This window comes from Zootoca vivipara, chromosome 3 (genome assembly GCF_965207765.1).
Source record: "Zootoca vivipara chromosome 3, rZooViv2.hap1.1, whole genome shotgun sequence".
NCBI lineage: Eukaryota > Metazoa > Chordata > Lepidosauria > Squamata > Lacertidae > Zootoca > Zootoca vivipara.
The window spans coordinates 22,790,749-22,810,879 of record NC_142586.1 but is presented as its reverse complement, the minus strand read 5'-3'; the positions used below and the strand labels follow the sequence as shown (position 1 = coordinate 22,810,879).

Below are 20,131 nucleotides of genomic sequence, written 5' to 3'. Positions count from 1 at the left end.
CTCGGGTCTCTGTCTGTTTTTGGACTACAATTCCCATCATCCCTGACCACTGGTCCTGCTATCTAGGGATGATGGGAGTTGTAGTCCAAAAGCAGCTAGAGACCCAAGTTTGGGTAACACTGATCTAAGGCCTGCTACAACAAAGCAACAACATGGAGGCTGCACTTACCCAATATGTTTTTTCTTGACTTCTTGCAATTCTCAGCCATATTGGACTAAAGTCAAATGATAGGTGGCCCATTGGCAGTATTTGACCAGTCAGTTTCCAAATGTCACAACTGTTTCTTGCAGTCAAATGCCTTAATAATAACAACCTGTGTAAGGATGAGTCCCTAAGCACCTGACATATATTAATGAACCGAGCTTGACAGCACCTCTGACTTCAAGGTAGGAAATCTCCAGATAGCAATCGCTTTACATATCCGCAGGGCAAGCCACAGCAGCTGTGGAGCTGCCTGATAGCTTTTTAAAGCAAAGAATGGAGGGAATTCATTGGGTGAAGGAAGGACTGCAATTCAATGATAGAGCAAATGATGTGCATGAGAAAGGTCGCTGGGTTTTAATCTCTGGTTTAAAAGTGTAAAAGAAAATGCACCCTTGTCTTCTTCTATCACACTTTCCCTAATGGTTCTTTGATATTTCTAACTGCTTTAAGTAAATGACTTATGGGTTCCTTGTTACGTGTGTGTCTGTTGTTGCCCCAGAAGATATTTAATAGGGCTACTTCTGGAGTTGCTGCAGGAAATTTCCAAAATAACAAAACAGGTAATAGAAGCAATCCCATGCCCTTTTTAAACTTAGTTCCTCTCTAGGAGGAGGCAGCAGTGCATTTGCAAAGTTTCACTCCCAGGCACCTCTCTCCCTCAGCCTTTTGCTGCAGGAGGACTCCTCCCGGTATTTTCATTCACAGAGAGAGACTTCCCTGGCTGCTGTAGGAGGAGGCAGCTGAAAGCATATGCTAAACACTTTCATTAAGGCTTGTCCTTGCTAGAGGCAAATGGAGTGTTGATGGTCTGAGCCACTCCTCTAACGTCAATGAGCCATCTCCCTCTCTGGGTGATGTCAGAGAGTCAGACAGGATTGGCTGTGTCTGGCTCGCAGGGGTTGGCTCAGCCGAGAAAGGTGAATGTGCAAGGAAGCAGCTGTGTGGAGGTGCGTGTAGTCAGAGTGTCTGCAGCAAGCGCAGACAGTTGGGCTTTTTCTAAGGCAGAGAGGAGTTTTCTTCTTTCAAGGATAAATGATAGCAATAAAAAACAGAGCAAGCTAGCAGCAGGGGCTAGCTGTTTTGGGGAAGGATTCCTGAACTTGTTATCCATGACGGCTTGGGACTCTTAAGGGAGGAGACAGGGATTGTGAAATCGGCTGTTCTTTTCCCTGAACCGTGAGTGAGCTCCTGGGACACCTGAGAGCTGCCTGCTATGCCAACAGAAATCTCTCACGCGGTGAGGATGCATGGCATCTCTGGCTTCCATTCCTCGCTGACGGTGAGGCTGCTCAACAAGGGCCCGGAATACCTTCGCAAGCAGATGGAGGCGGGCAACCCGGGCCGGAAAAGTGCCGTGGAAAGACTGGCAGCAGACAAGGCCAAGTATGTCAAAAGCCAGCAGGTAATCAGCACTAGGCAGGAGCCGGTCACAGCCCTCAGCTCAGCTTCCGAGAGCAGCAACAGCGAGAGCACCTCCGTGGAGAGCAAAAAAGTCAACAACCACCTGCCTGAGGAGAAGCGTGCCACATCCAACGTGAACCACGCCGTGGATCCCGGTCCCCTTCCACTTGAGCATGGTGACCTTCCGATCGTGAGGCGCAGCAGCGCCAAGAGGCAGATTAGGCCGGACTCTTTGGTGATCTATCGCCAGAAATGTGAGTTTGTGAGAGGTCAAAGCCAGGAGAGTCCTCGTGGGAGTCTGGTCCGAAGGCTGTTCCCGAGTCCTTTCAAGGAGAAACAGTCAGCTTCTGAGGCAGCCAAGGCCATTCTGAAGGAGGATATCGCTGACACTGACACAGAAGGGTCCATTTTGGTCAAAGGCACGAACCAAAACTCTGATCTGGCAGGAAACAATGCGCCCCCAAACACAGGCCCAGCAGCCATCCTCACCAGCAGATGTGAAAACGCCTCAAATTTGACGGTAGCCCCTCATGAGATCAAGGAGGTGAGGCGGAAAGGTCTGCACCGGTCCCAGTCGGACATTAGTTCTCGGTATTCGAAATCTTTCTCCGAGTTTGACACGTTCTTCAAGTACTGTGGCCTGGACACTGAGGTAATAGAGGACCTTGGCCAAGAGAACTTTTCGGTGGCTTCTGACAACTTCTCCTTCCGTATCCGCAGCATCAGTGTGGCAACATCGGAAAGCGACTTCACGAGGCACAGCGGTGACGATGGGCTCCTGGAAGAAGAGCTCACAGACCAGGTCCCTACTGGCACGTCAGTAATTGAACGCAATGCTCGGATAATCAAATGGCTGTACACGTGTAAGAAAGCCAAGGAGGCTAAGACCATGCTATAGTACCTCTGAAAACATCATAGCCAGGTAAGGATAATGGGTATGCAAAGCCTAGCAATGCCCGTCTTATATTATCATATGTATCTTTGGCCGTAGTGGAGTGTTTCTTTTTACACAGTGACCTCCTCCCTTCACCTCTTGCATGGGGGGGGGGACCATACTAAGGGGCATAAAGAATGGAGGGCCTAATCTACAAAGACAGGGAGGAAAGATATAGATGATGTGCTGGCTGGGCACAATCTCTGCATTTGGAGTTTCAAATTCTATGCAGATCAATGTCATCAGTATGTACACCTGATCTGCTGTTCAGAAATGTTGTTGTTGTTGTTTTTCTCTTCTTCTCGTGACATAGAATCCTAGGGCTTTTAAGTTGACTTTTTAAAAGTTGTGTTACTTTGCTAGAGTGGGATCAAACCCTCAGAAGGAAGTCAAAAGTCACATCTGCAGTCTGCTGCCTGGCAAATTGCTTGTTTACCAATGTTCCTGCTATGTTAACAGGAAGTCTAGAAATTCACCCAGGACTTAATTACGGTATATCCTGGACCCCTTGCTGTTTAGGAGCTGTCTGTTTTGGTCCCCTGCCTCATTTCCCTGTCTGAGCTCCCTTTGCACAGGCAAGCAAACCATGCTAAATTAAATATTTGCCAGTCTCCCTTCCTCTTCTTCATTTCACCTGGTTTGTTGAATGACACAGCTCCTGTCATATCGCCGTAATAGCTTGTACCACCTGTCTCCTGGCATCCCCCCCCCCATTTTTTTAATGTGCTGAGAAGTGGAATGTCTCTGGCTGCTTGATTTCATTTAAATCATTTTGCTCAACGTGATAGCAGCTGGGCAATATGGCTGCAGGTGCGTCGAAAGCAAATTTAGAGCATTAGGGTTGCAATCCTCCGTACTAATATTTTATCCCGCTAAACCTAGTGGGACTCACTTCCCACTAAACATAGATGGGGTGGTGATGTTCCCTTGTGAAGCCATGCTTTCTTGCAAGTAGGTTCCTTTGCAAACAGTGTGCTTATGTTGAGAGTATACTCACCCAGAGATTAAAAGAAAAACTCTTTTAACATGCAAAACCCCTCTAAATTGCGGAAAGTTGCACAAAGACTTGGGCCTTGCTTGTGTTGATTTTACAGAAGGCTGGATCACACAGACCTTTAATTCTCTGTCTGCGCAACTGTGATCTATCCTTGTGACAAAACATTTGTACGCACAGCTAATGACAGTGATTCCAGTAATCCCAGTGGCAAGTAAAATGCAGAATACTATACAGGGAATACAGAAATTGTTGCCATCTCTATCTGTGTGTTGCACCACTGTTTCCATGTGTGATTTTGGATGTGCTATATCAAGGCAGGGACATGTGTCTTCAGGTACCTGACTTATGACAGGCTGCTATGGCTCCATGTCCTTCCATAACAAGGGGCAAAACCCAGTACCCAGGCAGGCATACTACAAGCCCCGCTGGAATGAACAGAGATTAAGCACTCAGTGGTCATCAGATTACACCCTTTTGGTCATCAGATTAAGCACTCAGTGGTCATCAGATTACACCCTTTCCAGTTCATACATTCTAGGGTGTTTGCAGGGGCACCAATGCACAGGAGGTGGTTTGCAAGAACTAGCAACTGCTTTGCTCTCTTCTAAGCAGGAATGTGCTGGGAGCCAGCAGCTCTTCCTGTTTCCAGAAACAGCTGGCTGTGCAGAGTGCTCTTTGGTGTCCCACGTGACAGCCACAAAATGACGCCCTTCCCTATCCCAAGCAATGTTTCAAGTTAAACAAACAAACACTGGAAAACCGTTTGGTAAATAAACCGGCCAAGTGTTCTTGTAGATAGAGCATCCTAAGGCTGGGACATAGCACCGTTGAGTATGCTGGAATAGTCAATTGCTAAACAAAGCCACCACGGTCTGTCCAGAAGCTGACTATAATCTACAAACATCTCATTGGTGCCTGTTGTGCAGAATGCTTGCATGTTGTTGTTTTTAGGCCTATAAGGACTGGGTGCTCTTCCTCCTGCACTTTTTCCAGATTTAATGAGGCCCATGTGTCTGTGTTATGTTGCGGGCATTGTATGGAGGAATTCCCAGCTGAAGAATTTGCAATGTTTTTGTTTTTGTTTACTTATTTTTCAGTTGCTAAAAATACATATAACAAACAATCCCCGTATACTTCGCTTTCAAGACGTAGGTTGCATGCACCCCACACATTTGTAGCACATCTAAAGGACATTTAAAGTAAAGAAACTGTACTTCGCCCCTCACAGAGCTACAGTTCCCAACAGCATTCACAAGCTAGTTCTCAGGATTCTTTTGGGGGAAGTAATGTGCTTAAAGCACCCTCAACAAATTACAGATCCCAACTTACTTTTCTGGAGACAGTCACATGCATCAAATACATCTTTAAAACTATGGTGTGTGCACAGCCACAGAGAGAGACATAAGGGCAGATTATATGGACCTGGAAGGGAAGGTATACAGTCGAAGTCTCCTTTCTCTATCTTACCTACTGCACCTACACCTTGCGAATTACAGGGTTTCTCTACTTGTAGCATCTGGATTAAAAAGGTGCATTTAAAAGAACCACAGTCAAGCACAGAACCACAATTAAGTGTAGCCTCAATTGTTTAATTACAGCCTGATTCTCACAGAACAGAGTTCAGCACCCTTTAGAAAAGTGCTGACCAGCCAGCACCTAGCAGCTCCCTTTCAAATTAAGATCCTCCCAAGGGCCCAGTCCTTATCTGTTGGCATTCCATTCCTTCCTTCCGTCTTCTACAAATTGCAGACAGCTTTAGCAACTATCTATGTCTGCTGATGTTAATTTTCAAAATGTGCAATCTGCAATTGAAATGCGTGGATTTAATCCCCCTGAGGTAATTTGAATGGAAAGCAGTCTAGATCCATTCAGTCTTGAGGATCCAAACACTAAGGAATTCCCCTGATCAGCAGAGGGGAAACTGAGTCTCTTTCCATATTCTTTCTCAACGCAGTCTGTTAGGGTTATGGCCGTGACTGCACACTGGGATGTGACTCTTGATCAGGGCCACATTTAGGTTTGATGAGCTACTGAAGGTAATGGGGCCCTTTGTATGTCCAGCTGTCCTTTGTCAACAACAAATTGTCACTGTTTTTTTGTGTTGAATATATGCTTTATGGTAATTTATGGACCTAATAGGTATCTAAAGCCATTTGCACATAATTTTTTTTTGTTTTTTATCAAAGTAATTGTTGACCGGAAATACAATTAAGAAGAAGCATATTGGGGGGGGGAGTGGGGCCCTATGCTATAGCTTGTTTAGCTTATATGTAAATCCGGCACTGCTCTTGATGTTCCAACGCAGAGGATTCCCACTGTGTTAACTTTGGGTAGGGTGGGGTTCAAAGCAGAAAACACTTGATAGTTTCTGTACAGAATGCTAAATAGTTAAACGTTTGTCGGTATTTTTTTCTTTAAGGTAGCAGAACCAAAATGCCCGAGGTCAGATTCCCATTAAGGTTTTATTTTAAGCATAGCAAAAACAACAAATCTCTTTATCTCCATTCCTGGGGAAAATGAATAACTGTAATAATAGCTTTTTCTCTCATAAATCTAATACAAGTTTTTATGAGAGGCGGGGAAGCCTCATCACAAATACCTCACATGTATATCCTAATCGTTTCTGCACGCAGTTGAAGGTTTCTCCATGATTAACTAAGGTCGAGCATTTGCATGTGGAGACCTTTTAACCACCCCCCGAAATAAATTCAGACAAGACTCAAATTTTAGGTTTGGTTTTTGGCAGAATTTAGGCCACAACTTTATTGATTGCAATCAAGTGAGTTGTTGCATAGGCTCTGGTTCAACTAGCTCCCTGCACCCTTGTAGGCAGCGCTGACCCAGGGCACACCGTAGGTCAGCCTCAGGTCCCCAACCTGGGACAGGGGAAAGCAGGAGCCCTGCTAGACCTCCACCCAGATATCCCCTGGACTCAGGCTCCGGGCACAACCCCTCACAGGGAAGACCAACCATGAGTCCGTGGATTCCTTTAGAGGAATACCCAACGCATAGGGATGGCTAGGCATCCTGCCACCCCTATCACCTGAACCGGAGCCTATCCGCAACCTTACAAGTTGTGACAATTTGCTATGTGGCAGGTGAAACCCAAACGGCACCAGCCAATCAGCGAAGTGGGGAAAATTCCTGCCGTGCCCCTGTCCCAACGACAGACGACACACGACGGCATAGCAAGGTCAAGCGCAAGCCCTAAATATAGGGAGAGGTGGGCGGGTCTTCTGATGTACAGAGCCCAAAAGAGGAAGCTCAGGGACACATGAACGGGCTTAAATAGAGGTCCCTCAATCACTTTGACTGGCGTCCCTCTAGCCCAATTGCACCCAGGATCGAGGGACCTCCAATAGGGTGTTTGTGGCTATCTAAATGTTCCCACCCACAACACAGGGTCTGGTTGTCAGGTCGCACCGCAACACGTGCCCTCTTGTTAGGGAGGACCCAATTTATTTAAAAACAGAACACCTGGCTAGCCCTGCCCCACCTCCTGCATCTATACTGATGCAATGCCAGACCACTACCAGGTGCAAAATAGATGTGATTTACTATGAACTAATTTTTTCCTATGAAATTATGTTAAGTAATTTGTCCCCCCACTGTCAGACAATATACCAGTGGCCCAGAATCACAAGTGGGAAGAATGTGCTTACTCTCAAATCCTGCCTGTGAGTTTTCCTTAGGCTGCTAGATGTGCCTTTGACCTGACCCGGAAGCATAGCTGTCAAGTTCTCCCCCTTTTTAAGGGAAATTCCCTTATGCTGAATAGGCTTCCTCGTGAGAAAGGGGAAAACTTGACAGCTATGCCCGGAAGGGGGTTCTCCCTATGCCCTTCCTCCTGCACTTCTTCATTTCAATAAGCAGAAGGTTCTATAATTAAATACTGGTCTTGTCTGTGTTGCAGAAAATATCATGGCCCAGTCCTGATCCTTAGCATTGCTGCCCCAAAGTAAGTCCCACTGAATTTAGTTGGACTTAACTTGCAAGTGAGACAGATAGAGATGCCTAAGGAGAGTAAATAGAACAGATACCTTGAGAACTTGGGTTGGCCCAGCCATGCATCAGGGAGAAGAAGCCTGATTCAGGTATCAATGAAGGCAGGGATGAGTGTGTGAATGATGGAGTTGTTTAAAATAAACAGAGGATGCATTGTGCGGGTTCTACTTCAGGCGGCAAAATGTCTTCCACTGGTACTGCAGATCCCTGTGGGGCAAGCAAGCAGGATGGGATTGGCTATTCACCTGAGAATGCTACAGTACATAACAGAGTCTAGGCTTAAATTCCCCTTAGTCTAGAATGTATGACCATCCTGCTTCTGTCCTGGTATTCTCTACAATTCCTTGTTATTTGGTATATGGTGGCTGTTCTGGTATCATACATTTAACCTGCTGGTACTTGCTACTTCAGAAATTTGGGATACCAGTATGCATAAAATATGCACACACACACACACACACACACACACACACACACACACACACACAACTATAGATGCAAATTTAGGCAGGATTTCAGGTGGAGGGAAAAACCAAACTCTGGCTCTTGCTGTCATGGCTTACTCAGAGCCATGAGCCACCAACAGGATTTTCAGGATCCAGTACAATGTATGTGGATTGGGGCCACCCACAATCTGTTGGCAAGAATTGCTGCTTATGTGCATATTAAGACATATACAGTGGTACCTCGGTTTATGAACACAATTGGTTCCGGAAGTCTGTTCATAAACTGAAGCGTTCATAAACTGAAGCGAACTTTCCCATTGAAAGTAATGGAAAGTGGATTAATCCGTTCCAGACGGTCCGCGGAGTAACCGTTCATAAACTGAAGCGAACTTTCCCATTGAAAGTAATGGAAAGTGGATTAATCCGTTCCAGACGGGTCCGCGAAGTACTTAAACTGAAGCGTTCATAAACTGAAACATGGGTGTAATTGGTTCCGGAAGTCTGTTCATAAACTGAAGCGTTCATAAACTGAAGCGAACTTTCCCATTAAAAGTAATGGAAAGTGAATTAATCCGTTCCAGATGGGTCCGCGGCGTTCATAAACCGAAAATTCATAAACCAAGGTGTTCATAAACCGAGGTTCCACTGTAACACAACCTCTCTCTCTTTCTCTCTCTCTCTCTCTCTCTCTCTCTCTCTCTCTCTCTCTCTCTCTCTCTCTCACACACACACACACACACACACACACACACACACACACCTATACCTTTTTCATACCCTTACAAGTCACCTGTCACTCATCAATACCATCCACTTGCGGCATCCAGCAATCGCAGTTAAAAACAATTTGTGCCACAACTGGGAAGCAGCCAACTGTGTGGACTCTTCAAAATAGTTAATCAAGCATCATATGTGCCACATTATCAAGGCATTGAACCTGTAGAAGACTTTCGAGAAAACATGTTCCCATCTCTAAAATGGGTGGGCAATCCAAAACTTGATGATTATTTTTGTTTTAAAAAAGCCTAAGAGATTATAACACAAACAGCCTTCTACCTTCCTGAATCTGAAATGGTGGGGACAAACTCCAGGGCAATGGTGTTATCCCAATGTCCCACTTGTAAACTTCCAAGAGACATTAATTTTACTGTATTAGCATTTTTATATCCTGTCCACTCCTCAAAGTGTTCAGGGCAGTACCAGACTTTTAGAGAAGGCAGCCCTTCAGCTTTTAATGTTTAATAAATTATTGTATTTTAATACTTCTGTTGGAAGCCGCCCAGAGTGGTGGGGAAAACCCAGCCAGATGGGCGGGGTATTAATAATAATAATAATAATAATAATAATAATAATAATATATTATTTCCCCTTTGCCCATTTTATTCGCCTCACAAGGATCCTCTGAGGTGGACTGACCAGTTCACAGCCATCCAATAAGCTTTGTGGTCAACCAATAAGCACCACTAATTACTAATTTGCAAGCACTTATAAAGGCTCTGATGGGGGATCATTGTAAAGACCATCTGAGAGCCAGGACGTACAATGTTCAAATAAGGCTCTCTGTTGGACATTCTTGACAACTAATTGCACATTTTGTGCTCGCATCAATGTGGTAAAATGTACTGTTATGTGCCTGCAAAAGGTTTGGTTTTCTGGGATACTCGCTAACACAGACAAGCTTTCATTAAACTAAAAGCATTCAGGTGTTTTAAGAGCATGGAGGCAACGCACACACACACAGCCTTTTAGACCAGGTAATCTCTGTTAATCTAAACTACAAAATGCCCAGATATAATTCATCATCATGTTATTTACACAATTGATTAGTCAGAGGATGAGCCGTTTGAGAGTCGTACACCTGCGGCTCTGTAATCCAGGCCTAGTTTTGCAAGGCTGGGAACTTCCTGCCATGAAACAACACATCCTTGACTTCCTGCAAATATTGGCCCTTGTCCAGAGAGCAAACAGAGATGCCTGTACCTGTTAGCAGTTTTATCAGCCCCAGCACTTCTAAAGAAAGGCAGCTAGCAGACAGGATCGTAACTGTGGAACAGAGTGCATATTTTTTTTAAAAAAAAAAAAACATCCTGGGGCAGAAGGATACCCTACTTACAATCAAGATGGCAAAGCCTGCATATCAATTTGTTACAATAGCCCTTCCACCAAAATTAATAAACCAAAGCCCACCTACCACACAAAAAGCAGGCCGTATATTACACAAAGTAGTTCACCAATAAAATAAAATCAGAAGATGGGCAAGATCCACATAAATACACCATATAAAAGTATACTTCTCTTCAGCAGTTCCTTTCTTTTCTCAGACAGTGGCGGCAAATGAGAGATGGTCTGAAGTTTCTAATTGTAATCCAATTGTAATCCAAGATGTTGATAGTCCAATATGTTTTAATATGTTATAATCCAAGTTCCAGCTTTGAAATTTCAAGAGATATGCTTCTAAAGATGTCAAGGTATATGAAAAGGTTACTTGCTGGCAGATGATATTGCAGTAAAAACCCAGGTCTTCAGTAAACCAGTAAACCATTCTGCTCTGGTCAGACCTCACCTGGAGTACTGTGTCCAGTTCTGGGCACCACAATTCAAGAAGGATATTGACAAGCTGGAACGTGTCCAGAAGAGGGCAACCAAAATGGTCAAAGGCCTGGAAACGATGCCTTATGAGGAACGGCTTAGGGAGCTGGGTATGTTTAGCCTAGAGAAGAGAAGGTTAAGGGGTGATATGATAGCCATGTTCAAATATATGAAAGGATGTCATATGGAGGAGGGATAAAGATTGTTTTCTGCTGCTCCAGAGAAGCGGACACGGAGCAATGGATTCAAACTTCAAGAAAGAAGATTCCACCTAAACATTAGGAAGAACTTCCTGACAGTAAGAGCTGTTCGACAGTTGAATTTGCTACCAAGGAGTGTGGTGGAGTCTCCTCCTTTGGAGGTCTTTAAGCAGAGGCTTGACAGCCATATGTCAAGAATGCTTTGATGGTGCTTCCTGCATGGCAGGGGGTTGGACTGGATGGCCCTTGTGGTCTCTTCCAACTCTATGATTCTATGATTCTATGATTCTAAACACTTTTAATCCAACCCAACTCCAGCTGTTCCAGGTTCTCTTCCCTTCCTGGGAGATTTCTCCCCCTGGAATAGATAGAGAATTGTCCTTCAAGCTTCGCTTTATGCCTCCAAATTCCAGGGTTTAAAGTTTTAATTCCAAACCTCTCTTTAAACAGGAGTTTCTTTTTTTACTGCTCAGGCTGTCAAATTGTATCTCTGCCCAGCTGTCAACTTGTATCTCAAAGTTGCTCTATTGAAGAGCAACCAGACATAATTATATCCAATATGTATCCAAAAGAAGGGAAATCTCTTATGTTCAAATTTACTAAATAGTCTCCTTTAGCTGCTACTACTGTGCTCTGCTCCCATTCACAAAAAGTTCCCTTGCAGAGCCTGTCCGCAGAAAACGGAAGCTGACTTGTTTTTTGGCTTCCGTTTTACCAAATCAATAAATTCTCACAAATTTCTTCTTTAAAAGCTTCAATTGGTTTTTACCGCTGATTGGAAAACCCGCTGCTTACGGTGACAGATGTATGTGGCTTTCGGCTGTAGGGTGCAATGAAGCCGTGAGTGGACTTGAGCCTCTTCCCTTCGCTCCTCCCGAAAACACCGGGGGGAGATTGTGGATTTCTGCTGGACCCCTGGGGTTCCCACTCGTCCATGAGGGTTTTTCCGAGGGAGTGCCTAGCCCTGGTGCTCACCCCCGAAGCCCTAGCAGCCTGGACTATGTCGTTCTTTTTTTAAAAAAAATATTAAAAATATTAACATATAATATTTTTTAATTAACAGGTCCAAGCCCTAAAATGAGGTGATTGCTTTTAAGTGCTCTGATAAACCTGGCTCACCCTCCTTTATATAGGGAATGAGGAGAACACCACCCTCTGAAGCACAGGCAAAATGCACAGTGGGTGGCAGAGAAGAAGCCATAGGTCACTGGCAGAGCCGGTGGTCTACCTGCAGGAGTTTCTAGGTTCGATTCCAGATACACTCAGGTAGGGCTAGGAACGGCCCCTGACTGAAATCCTGGAGAACTCTAGCTTTCAACTAGAGTTGGAGCTGGCTTGCAATACAGCTAATGCCAGTCCTAGTTACCGTTATCCACAGTTAGTGCTGTTCCATGAGCACTAAAGTAAAAGGGCAAAGGACCCCTGGACGGTTAAGTCCAGTCAAAGACGACTATGGGGTTACGGCGCTCATCTTGCTTTCAGGCCAAGGGAGCCGGTGTTTGTCCACAGACACCTTTCTGGGTCATGTGGCCAGCAGGACTAAACCACTTCTGGTGCAATGGGATAGCATGACGGAAGCCAGAGCGCACGGAAATGCCATTTAAACTTCCCACCGCAGTGGTACCTATTTATCTAATTGCATTGGCGTGCTTTCGAACAGCTAGGTTGGCAGGAGCTGGGGCAGAGCAATGGGAGCTCATCCTGTCACATGGATTCGAACTGCCAAACTTCTGACCAGTGGTTTAGACCACAGCGTCACCCGCTCCCCAAGCTACTCCACTCCATGGCGAACACACTATCAGTAATGCTGCCAAAGGAAGAGAGGGAGTGAGTTGCTGCCTGCTATCAATCTTTTAACCACGTTAAAGATCTCTCTAATGTGATGTCTGCTGTCTGCACAAACAGTCTTTGAAGCTGCCCTGTACAAAAAATACAATCAGTGCTCCCCCCCCCAGGGGGGTATTCAAGAGTACGCAGTTCCAGCACCTTTTTTTTCTAGAAGAAAGGCACTGGTTAAAAGTTTGGCACTTGCAAATAATTCCGCCAAGTGGTGAGGAGAATTTTAGCACTCTCCTGCTTCCCATGATTTCTGATTTAGTTCCTGATATATGAAAAATAGTTTCCACTTGAAAAATACATCTCACAGCCGATTAGCTTACCATGTAAATATATGCGCGTCACAGTAAAATACCACTGGGTCAAGTAGTTATCCACTAAATCTTGCTGGATTTGCCACCTTTCCCCCTCTTCGCAGCCCTTGGAGAGGCTATGCCTGTTAAATCCCTGCCCGTTCTCTTAACTGCCCAGGAGTCTTGCCAGGGAGGAATAGGAAGAATGATTTTCACAACAAAATCAGAATCGTTCTAGTAACCTGAGAAACACAGCACATATTGGCACGAGTTTAACATTAACAATAAAACATTCAGGTCTTTGAGTGAAGCACTGGTGATTTAAACCGAGGGAGGTTGCCTTGCTGCACCTGCTGAGAATGCAACCCATAATTGCTGAAAATCCAGGCACATCCCACCCACACGGATGCTAAGCCTCTATTTGCAAGAGAACAAATAACTAGCAGTTAGGGGAGCTTTTCTATCAGGGCCTATAAGGCTGAGTTCTGGTTGACAGCAATTATCCCCAGACGATTGCTAGGAAGTGCCTACGGAGTTTCACTTGGTTCCCGCTGCTTTTTCAGAGCTGAGCTTAACCGGGCTGTGCCGCGTTGGTTGTCTAAACATTTGCTTAAAAAAATAAAAATAAAACTGAGTGCTAACGCAGGGGCAAAAGGAGGCAAAGCAAGTTGTAAGCAAATGGGCCCCTCTTCAGCTTTGGGTGCAAGAGAGTTTTGTAGGCTGCAGGCTTATGAAAGCTCAGTGGCCAAGACTCAGGAAGTGTTGAGTGGTGAGCTGCTTATGTGGCCACCAACAAATGTCACCGTCCCTCAGCGGACAAAGAAAAGAGAGGAGCAATTGAACAGGGCGTGCGTGTAGTTACTCGACTGTATGCTAAGGTGCCCCAAGAGAACTGCTTTTGTACAAAGCTCTGAGCTTTTTATGGGTCAGGAGCTTAAGCCATGAATCTTTTATACCCCCAGCTTAATTTTTCATGGGGTTCTAGTATGACTTGTAAAACACGGCATGAATAAATAAACCAGACCTGTGTGCAGCGCTGGAAATCTAATTTAGCTCAAGGAGTTGCTCGTTAAGGAGCCGTTTCTATCATTTAAGCCTTTAGGTACATGCCGTTGTTTTTAAAAGAAGGCATGTTTCATTACAACAGGCAGCGCCATACAGTGCAATAATGCAGGAGTGGGGAGTCTCAAGCCCAAGGGGCCAAATGCGGCCATCCAGGCCTCTATCTGGCCCTTGGCGCACCACTTGTCAGACTTGCTTCATGCCCTCAAGTGTTGTTGTTTTTTGGCTTCAGTATCAGTGGCAGTATGTGCCTGAATAACAATTGCTTGGAATTACAAGTGAGGAGACTGCTGTTGCACTCAGATTTAGCTGACTGACCAAACCCAAACGGTGCTCACCAGTGGCTCTTCTTCATCCTGGAGAGTAGTGACTAGTGAGGTGCCACAGGGTTCTGTCTTGGGCCCAATCTTATTCAACATCTTTATCAATGACTTGGATGATGGGCTTGAGGGCATCCTGATCAAGTTTGCAGGTGACACCAAATTGGGAGGGGTGGCTAGTACCCCAGAGGACAGGCTCACACTTCAAAATGACCTTAACAGATTAGACAACTGGGCCAAAGCAAACAAGATGAATTTTAACAGGGAGAAATGTAAAGTACTACACTTGGGCACAAATACAGGATGGGCGACACCTGGCTTGAGAGCAGTACATGTGAAAAGGATCTAGGAATCTTGGTAGACCACAAACTTGACATGAGTCAAGAGTGTGATGTAGCAGCTAAAAAAGCCAATGCAATTCTGGGCTGCATCAATAGGAGTATAGCATCTAGATCAAGGGAAGTAATAGTACCACTGTATTCTGCTCTGGTTAGACCTCACCTGGAGTATTGTGTCCAGTTCTGGGCACCACAGTTCAAGAAGGATACTGACAAGCTGGAACGTGTCCAGAAGAGGGCAACCAAAATGGTCAAAGGCCTGGAAACGATGCCTTATGAGGAATGGCTTAGGGAGCTGGGCATGTTTAGCCTGGAGAAGAGAAGGTTAAGGGGTGATATGATAGCCATGTTCAAATATATAAAAGGATGCCATATCAAGGAGGGTGAAAGGTTGTTTTCTGCTGCTCCAGAGACGCAGACACGGAGCAATGGATTCAAACTACAAGAAAGAAGATTCCACCTAAACATTAGGAAGAACTTCCTGACAGTAAGAGCTGTTTGACAGTGGAATTTGCTGCCAAGAAGTGTGGAGTCTCCTTCTTTGGAGGTCTTTAAGCAGAGGCTTGACAGCCATCTGTCAGGAATGCTTTGATGGTGTTTCCTGCTTGGCAGGGGGTTGGACTGGATGGCCCTTGTGGTCTCTTCCAACTCTATGATTCTATGTGTGGGTTTTTCCATAGGCATCTGGTTGGCCATTGTGAGATAAGAATTCTAGACAAGAGAATCACTTGGTCTGATCCAGCAGAGAGCTCTTTATATAGTAAACCACCAATGCAGTCTCCAGTAGTCATTATACAGCTGGATTATATGTGTGTATATATATATATATATATATATATATATATATATATATATATATATATATAAGCTCAATGGCAGCATGAAGTGTTTCATAGTATTTCAATAACACTTTCCCCTTCTTTTCTTAGAATGGAGGAATTCGCCTGAGATGGAGGCTGGGATCATGGACTTGTAGCAAAATGGTGGAATACGGACTTGTGGCAACCATTTTTTATCATGGTTCCTCACCTGCACAAGTGAGTCCCATGAGATGACTGAACCGCAAATTTAAATGGGAATCAGTACCAGCACCTGGAAAAGAAGGAACAGCCATAGCTAAAGGGTGGAGAATCAGAAGTCGTTGCCTCATAATACATACATACTGAAGGGGAACAGAGATGCTGGTCTGCACACGGAATTTTTCTGACGCTCAATCTTCTAGCGAAGCAGAAACCCAGAGTTGGTAACCTCTGAGTGTCTTTTCATGGAAGGCAATGTCCTAGATTAGTACCGCTTCTGTAATAGCAAATTGCATGTGCACTGTTAGGTGTGAGGAACATATTGCCATGTTTGCCATGTGTTCATGCTGTGGAAACTGCACTGAGCAGTGGTTTCCTAACGAATAAACACATCATACGCACATCTGGGAAAATAGGCATGTGTGCAGCTGCCCCAAAGTTCACGTTGATTTTCTACATGGGAATGACCTTTGGTGTGAAGTTTCCCTGAAGTTGGGATTCTGGTGACAAAGCCTCCACCTTCATTTGTAACAGGAAACTGCTTTCCTAAAGCATGTCTCTCAAGTGTATATGCTTTAGCCATTCTTTCTTCACATGAGGGATCTCCTACATACTGCTTTTTTCATGCAACACCTGGAATCCAGTGTTTGTAGGTGTGGTTGGTTTTTTTTAAAAGAGAAAACCTAATCTGAGTACCAGAAAAAATGCATTAGAAGTTGCCTTATACTGAGTCAAACCACTGGTCCCCTTAGCTCAGCAGCTTCTCAAGATTTCAGGCAGGAACCATTCCCAACTTTGTCTAGAGATGCTGGGGAATTGAAGGAGACCTTCTGCATAGAAAGCTTGTGCTTGTGCTTTCCCTACTGACCCTACAAGCCAGGTTCTCTCTTTTCCCATCCTCTCCTTTAACCGTGGTTTCCTCATGTCCCCTGAGCGAAAATCCCCAAAGGGAGTCAATGTGGCATACGGGATGGAGCCGGACAAGCAAATCAACAGCTCCACCACCACTACCCTTCCTGTGCGTATGGTAGCACTTTCCACTTGTGTACAGTATCGAGCCATATTACAGTATGTTCCCAAACAGTACATGGAACTGTGCTCCTTGGTAGGGAATGGCATTGCTTTTTATTATTATTATTATTAAAAACTTGGCTAGACTGCAAGGTAAAATGGATGATCTAGACAGGCCTGGAGGCACATAACTGTCTAAGGTGCTTTCCACGTCTGTGAGAAGATCACTTTTGAGTGGATTTCCAAACAGGGTTTGCCCCTTTGCCACTTGGGAATGGCTGTTGTTTCTGCAATAACAAGCAGGTGCAAACATGCCTTCCCCTTTTACCGTATTTTTCCGTCTATAAAACACCCCCACGTATAAGACTTTTTTGGGGGGGGGACTCCAATTTAAGAAAATGGGCATGTATAAGATGCCCCCAAATTTTTTACATTATTTTTAGGGGGGGGGACCCTAGTCTTATACACAGAAAAATATGGTATTTCACTAATTCATTCTCTCTCTCTCTCTCTCTCTCTCTCTCTCTCTCTCTCTCTCTCTCACACACACACACACACACACACACACACACAGACAGACAGACAGACAGACAGACAGACACACACAGGCACACTCATAACAAGAATCTGCAAGTGGAATGTGGGAGTGGAAGGAAGACTGATATTATGTATAACAGATATTCTTAAAGAAAGAAAAAAAGAAGCATGCTTAGTAACCTAACGCTGCAGTCACAATTGCTGGATTAATTGACATGCTGATGTGCCATAAAGTTTCAGGTTAGCTTTATTAACAAAGAAAGGGGAAAATGTTTGAACATTCCTCAGATTGTGCCCATCAGTCATTCCAAGGCTGGCATGGTCAAACTGGAGGTACAGAGAGCAGTTCCTGTTATGAGTTTGATATACTGTACATTGTTATACCTGGATAATTCTACCATTTTAGTAAAAGGGTCCGGCTGCAATCCTATACTTGGGAGCAAGTACTGTTGTACTCAGTGGGGCTTTGTCTGAGAAAATAGGAGTGGGCTTGCCGTTGGTCTTGGATTTCTAATTCTTGTCAGTGAGGTAGACTATTGAAGCCACTTAGGAATAGGGTTCTGAGATCCAACCATCATTTTATTTTCAAACTGGGGTGGCAAACCTATAGTCCTCCATATGTTGTTGGCCTCCAAACTCCCAGAAGCCCCAATCTGCACAGCCATTGGTCACAGGTGATCACGATGGGAGCTGTAGTTCTACAGCCCTGAATTCAATGCCTAAATATCACTGATGCCCAAATATCTCAGCTTCATAAAAGATGGCGCTGTCCCTTGTTCCCAAGAGGCCCTAAATGGTGATGGCTATATGCTACCTCCAGGATCAGAGATAACAAGGAACTAGCTGCTAGGGGGAACAACAGGAGCTGAGGACTATTGCTTTCAGGTCGTTCTTTGGGGCTTCCCAGAGAAGCACTTGGTCGTCCCCTCTGGAGAACAGATAAACAAGGTAGGCCTTTGGTCTGACTCTATAGGGCTTGTCATCTGTTTAAAAATGAATTATTATTGGGGTTATTTTAAAACATACATATTATTCCAGCACCTGTGCTTCTGCATACTCCAGCCACTTTTCTGTAGTCAGAGATTCCCGTATGAATTCTTCACCTAGTGAAGAAACATCAGATTGGTGAGATTCAATGAAGTTGTCCACATGGAATGCAGTTCCCTCGCTCAGCTGAACTGTCCTTCCTGCCTCCTCCCTGGCGTAGCCCCTAAATCTTCTCTGGAGGGTTGAGGGGAAACCTAGAAACAAATTTTAGTGGGTGCGTAGGGAGAGGAAAGTGGGGGGGGGGAGTCCAGTTGCAGAAGTAAGCTTCATCTGCATACACATTCCTAAATTAGCTCAATGCTGGATTCCACCCAATATTGCTCCCAATAATGAGGGAGCCCAGCGTCACATGTCCCTGTGACATCACACGTACAGTGTGCAATTCGTTGGGAGGAGGCTGAGCCCAGGACCATGCAGCTTCCATAGCTGGTGGCTCCTCCTCTCTTGCGCTCAGGAGCCGGCCACTGATGCTTCGCTGTGCTCATCTCCACGCTCGGCCTCCTCCACCACCACCCCAACATTGGGGGGACTCAGCTCCCCACCAAAAAATATTGAGCGGGGCAAGTACAACCCTGCCCCTAGGAGTTGGCGCCTATGATTCCACTCTACATTCTCTTACATCCATGTTAATGTGCAGTGTTTGGTATAATGGAGGGTAGGGCCCTTGTTCAAAGCTGAAAAACTTAGCCACATGTGGTTGTTGTTGTCGTCTTCGTCTTTGTTTTGTTCTGGTTTTTATAGCACTTGTTCTCGGGCAAGTACTACAAGAAATGGAGTCAAGTGAAATTTCTTTTGCTTCTCTACTTGAGTCCGTCAAGCAAATAAGCTCTTCCAAATGCTTGCCATATTGCACCAAAGAAAAGCTAACCTTGTTACAGAAAGTGAAATAAGCACCTAGTGAGCAATTTTGTGGGTCTTCTGTCATCAGAGGCACTAGGCGAGGGGGTTTCCTCATGACGCACCCCACTGCCTCAGATCTTTGATCTGGTCTTCATGCAGAAGTTCCTATCTGGTCCACATACATTTCAATGCAGGGAACTGCTCTGCATATAAATTACTTTATGTATGCAGATCCTCTCCTGCCATTGAAATGATTGGGAATCTTGTTAAATAGGAAGTCTGTATGTGTAAATATGTCTGCATGGGGGCAAGGATGAAATGTATCTTGCTGTAATTTATTCCAGTGCTGGGAAACTAAGCCAGCACTTTAATTTCTCATTTAAAAATGTATGTAAGTAATAGTATGTACCGGTACCTAAGGAAAATGTACTTGTGAGTCACTAGGTAGAGATATTCTGACTTCAATATCTGAAGCCTTCCTCCCCACCCCCACCCCTTTAGATGTTCTGATAATACCATCTGTCTCATTGGGCTGTTTTGTTTGTTTTGGTTGTATATAATGTATATTATGAATTTGGAAAATACGCATTTCTTTCAAATCTCCTCGGTGCTTAGGGGAAACCTAAAAGGTGTGTGTTGTTGTTTTACTTTTTGCTGAGTGCCTAAAGGGCTTTGTGAAACAAATATATTTTTCCATTATAAAAAGTTGTGTCATCACTTCATTGACATCAGGACTGGTTCCTGACCCACACAAAAGGCTGCTAACAGCAAGAGGTCATTAAACAAGGATAAAAGCTATACTGTTAAGGCTGCTAATCCACAAATGTAATCCACTTCACCGTGTGCTGTGCAGTTCTTTATTTATGTGACAAGCTAATGATGGAGGGGGGCTTCCTTCCTCTTTAAACTCTATGAGAATATGGGCAGCTTTACACAGTATGTTTTTTTCTGCATACATTCATGGGAGACGTTTTCTGCGTGCAGGTAATAAGGTAAGTAGGCAATTTGACAAAATCCATGTATAGAAAACACAGATATCATCCAGGCATAT

At 44.6% G+C, this 20,131-nt stretch overlaps 1 protein-coding gene across 1 annotated transcript; it reads left to right on the top strand.

Moving 5' to 3' along the window:
* Positions 1–1,072: 1,072 nt before the first annotated feature.
* On the top strand, positions 1,073–19,785 carry FAM110C (family with sequence similarity 110 member C). The gene is made up of 2 exons (XM_035109931.3): positions 1,073–2,528; positions 15,556–19,785. Exon 1 carries the CDS (start codon positions 1,419–1,421, stop codon positions 2,502–2,504), a length of 1,086 nt encoding a protein of 361 aa, XP_034965822.3. The 5' UTR covers positions 1,073–1,418; the 3' UTR covers positions 2,505–2,528; positions 15,556–19,785.
* The last annotated feature ends 346 nt before the right edge of the window (positions 19,786–20,131 follow it).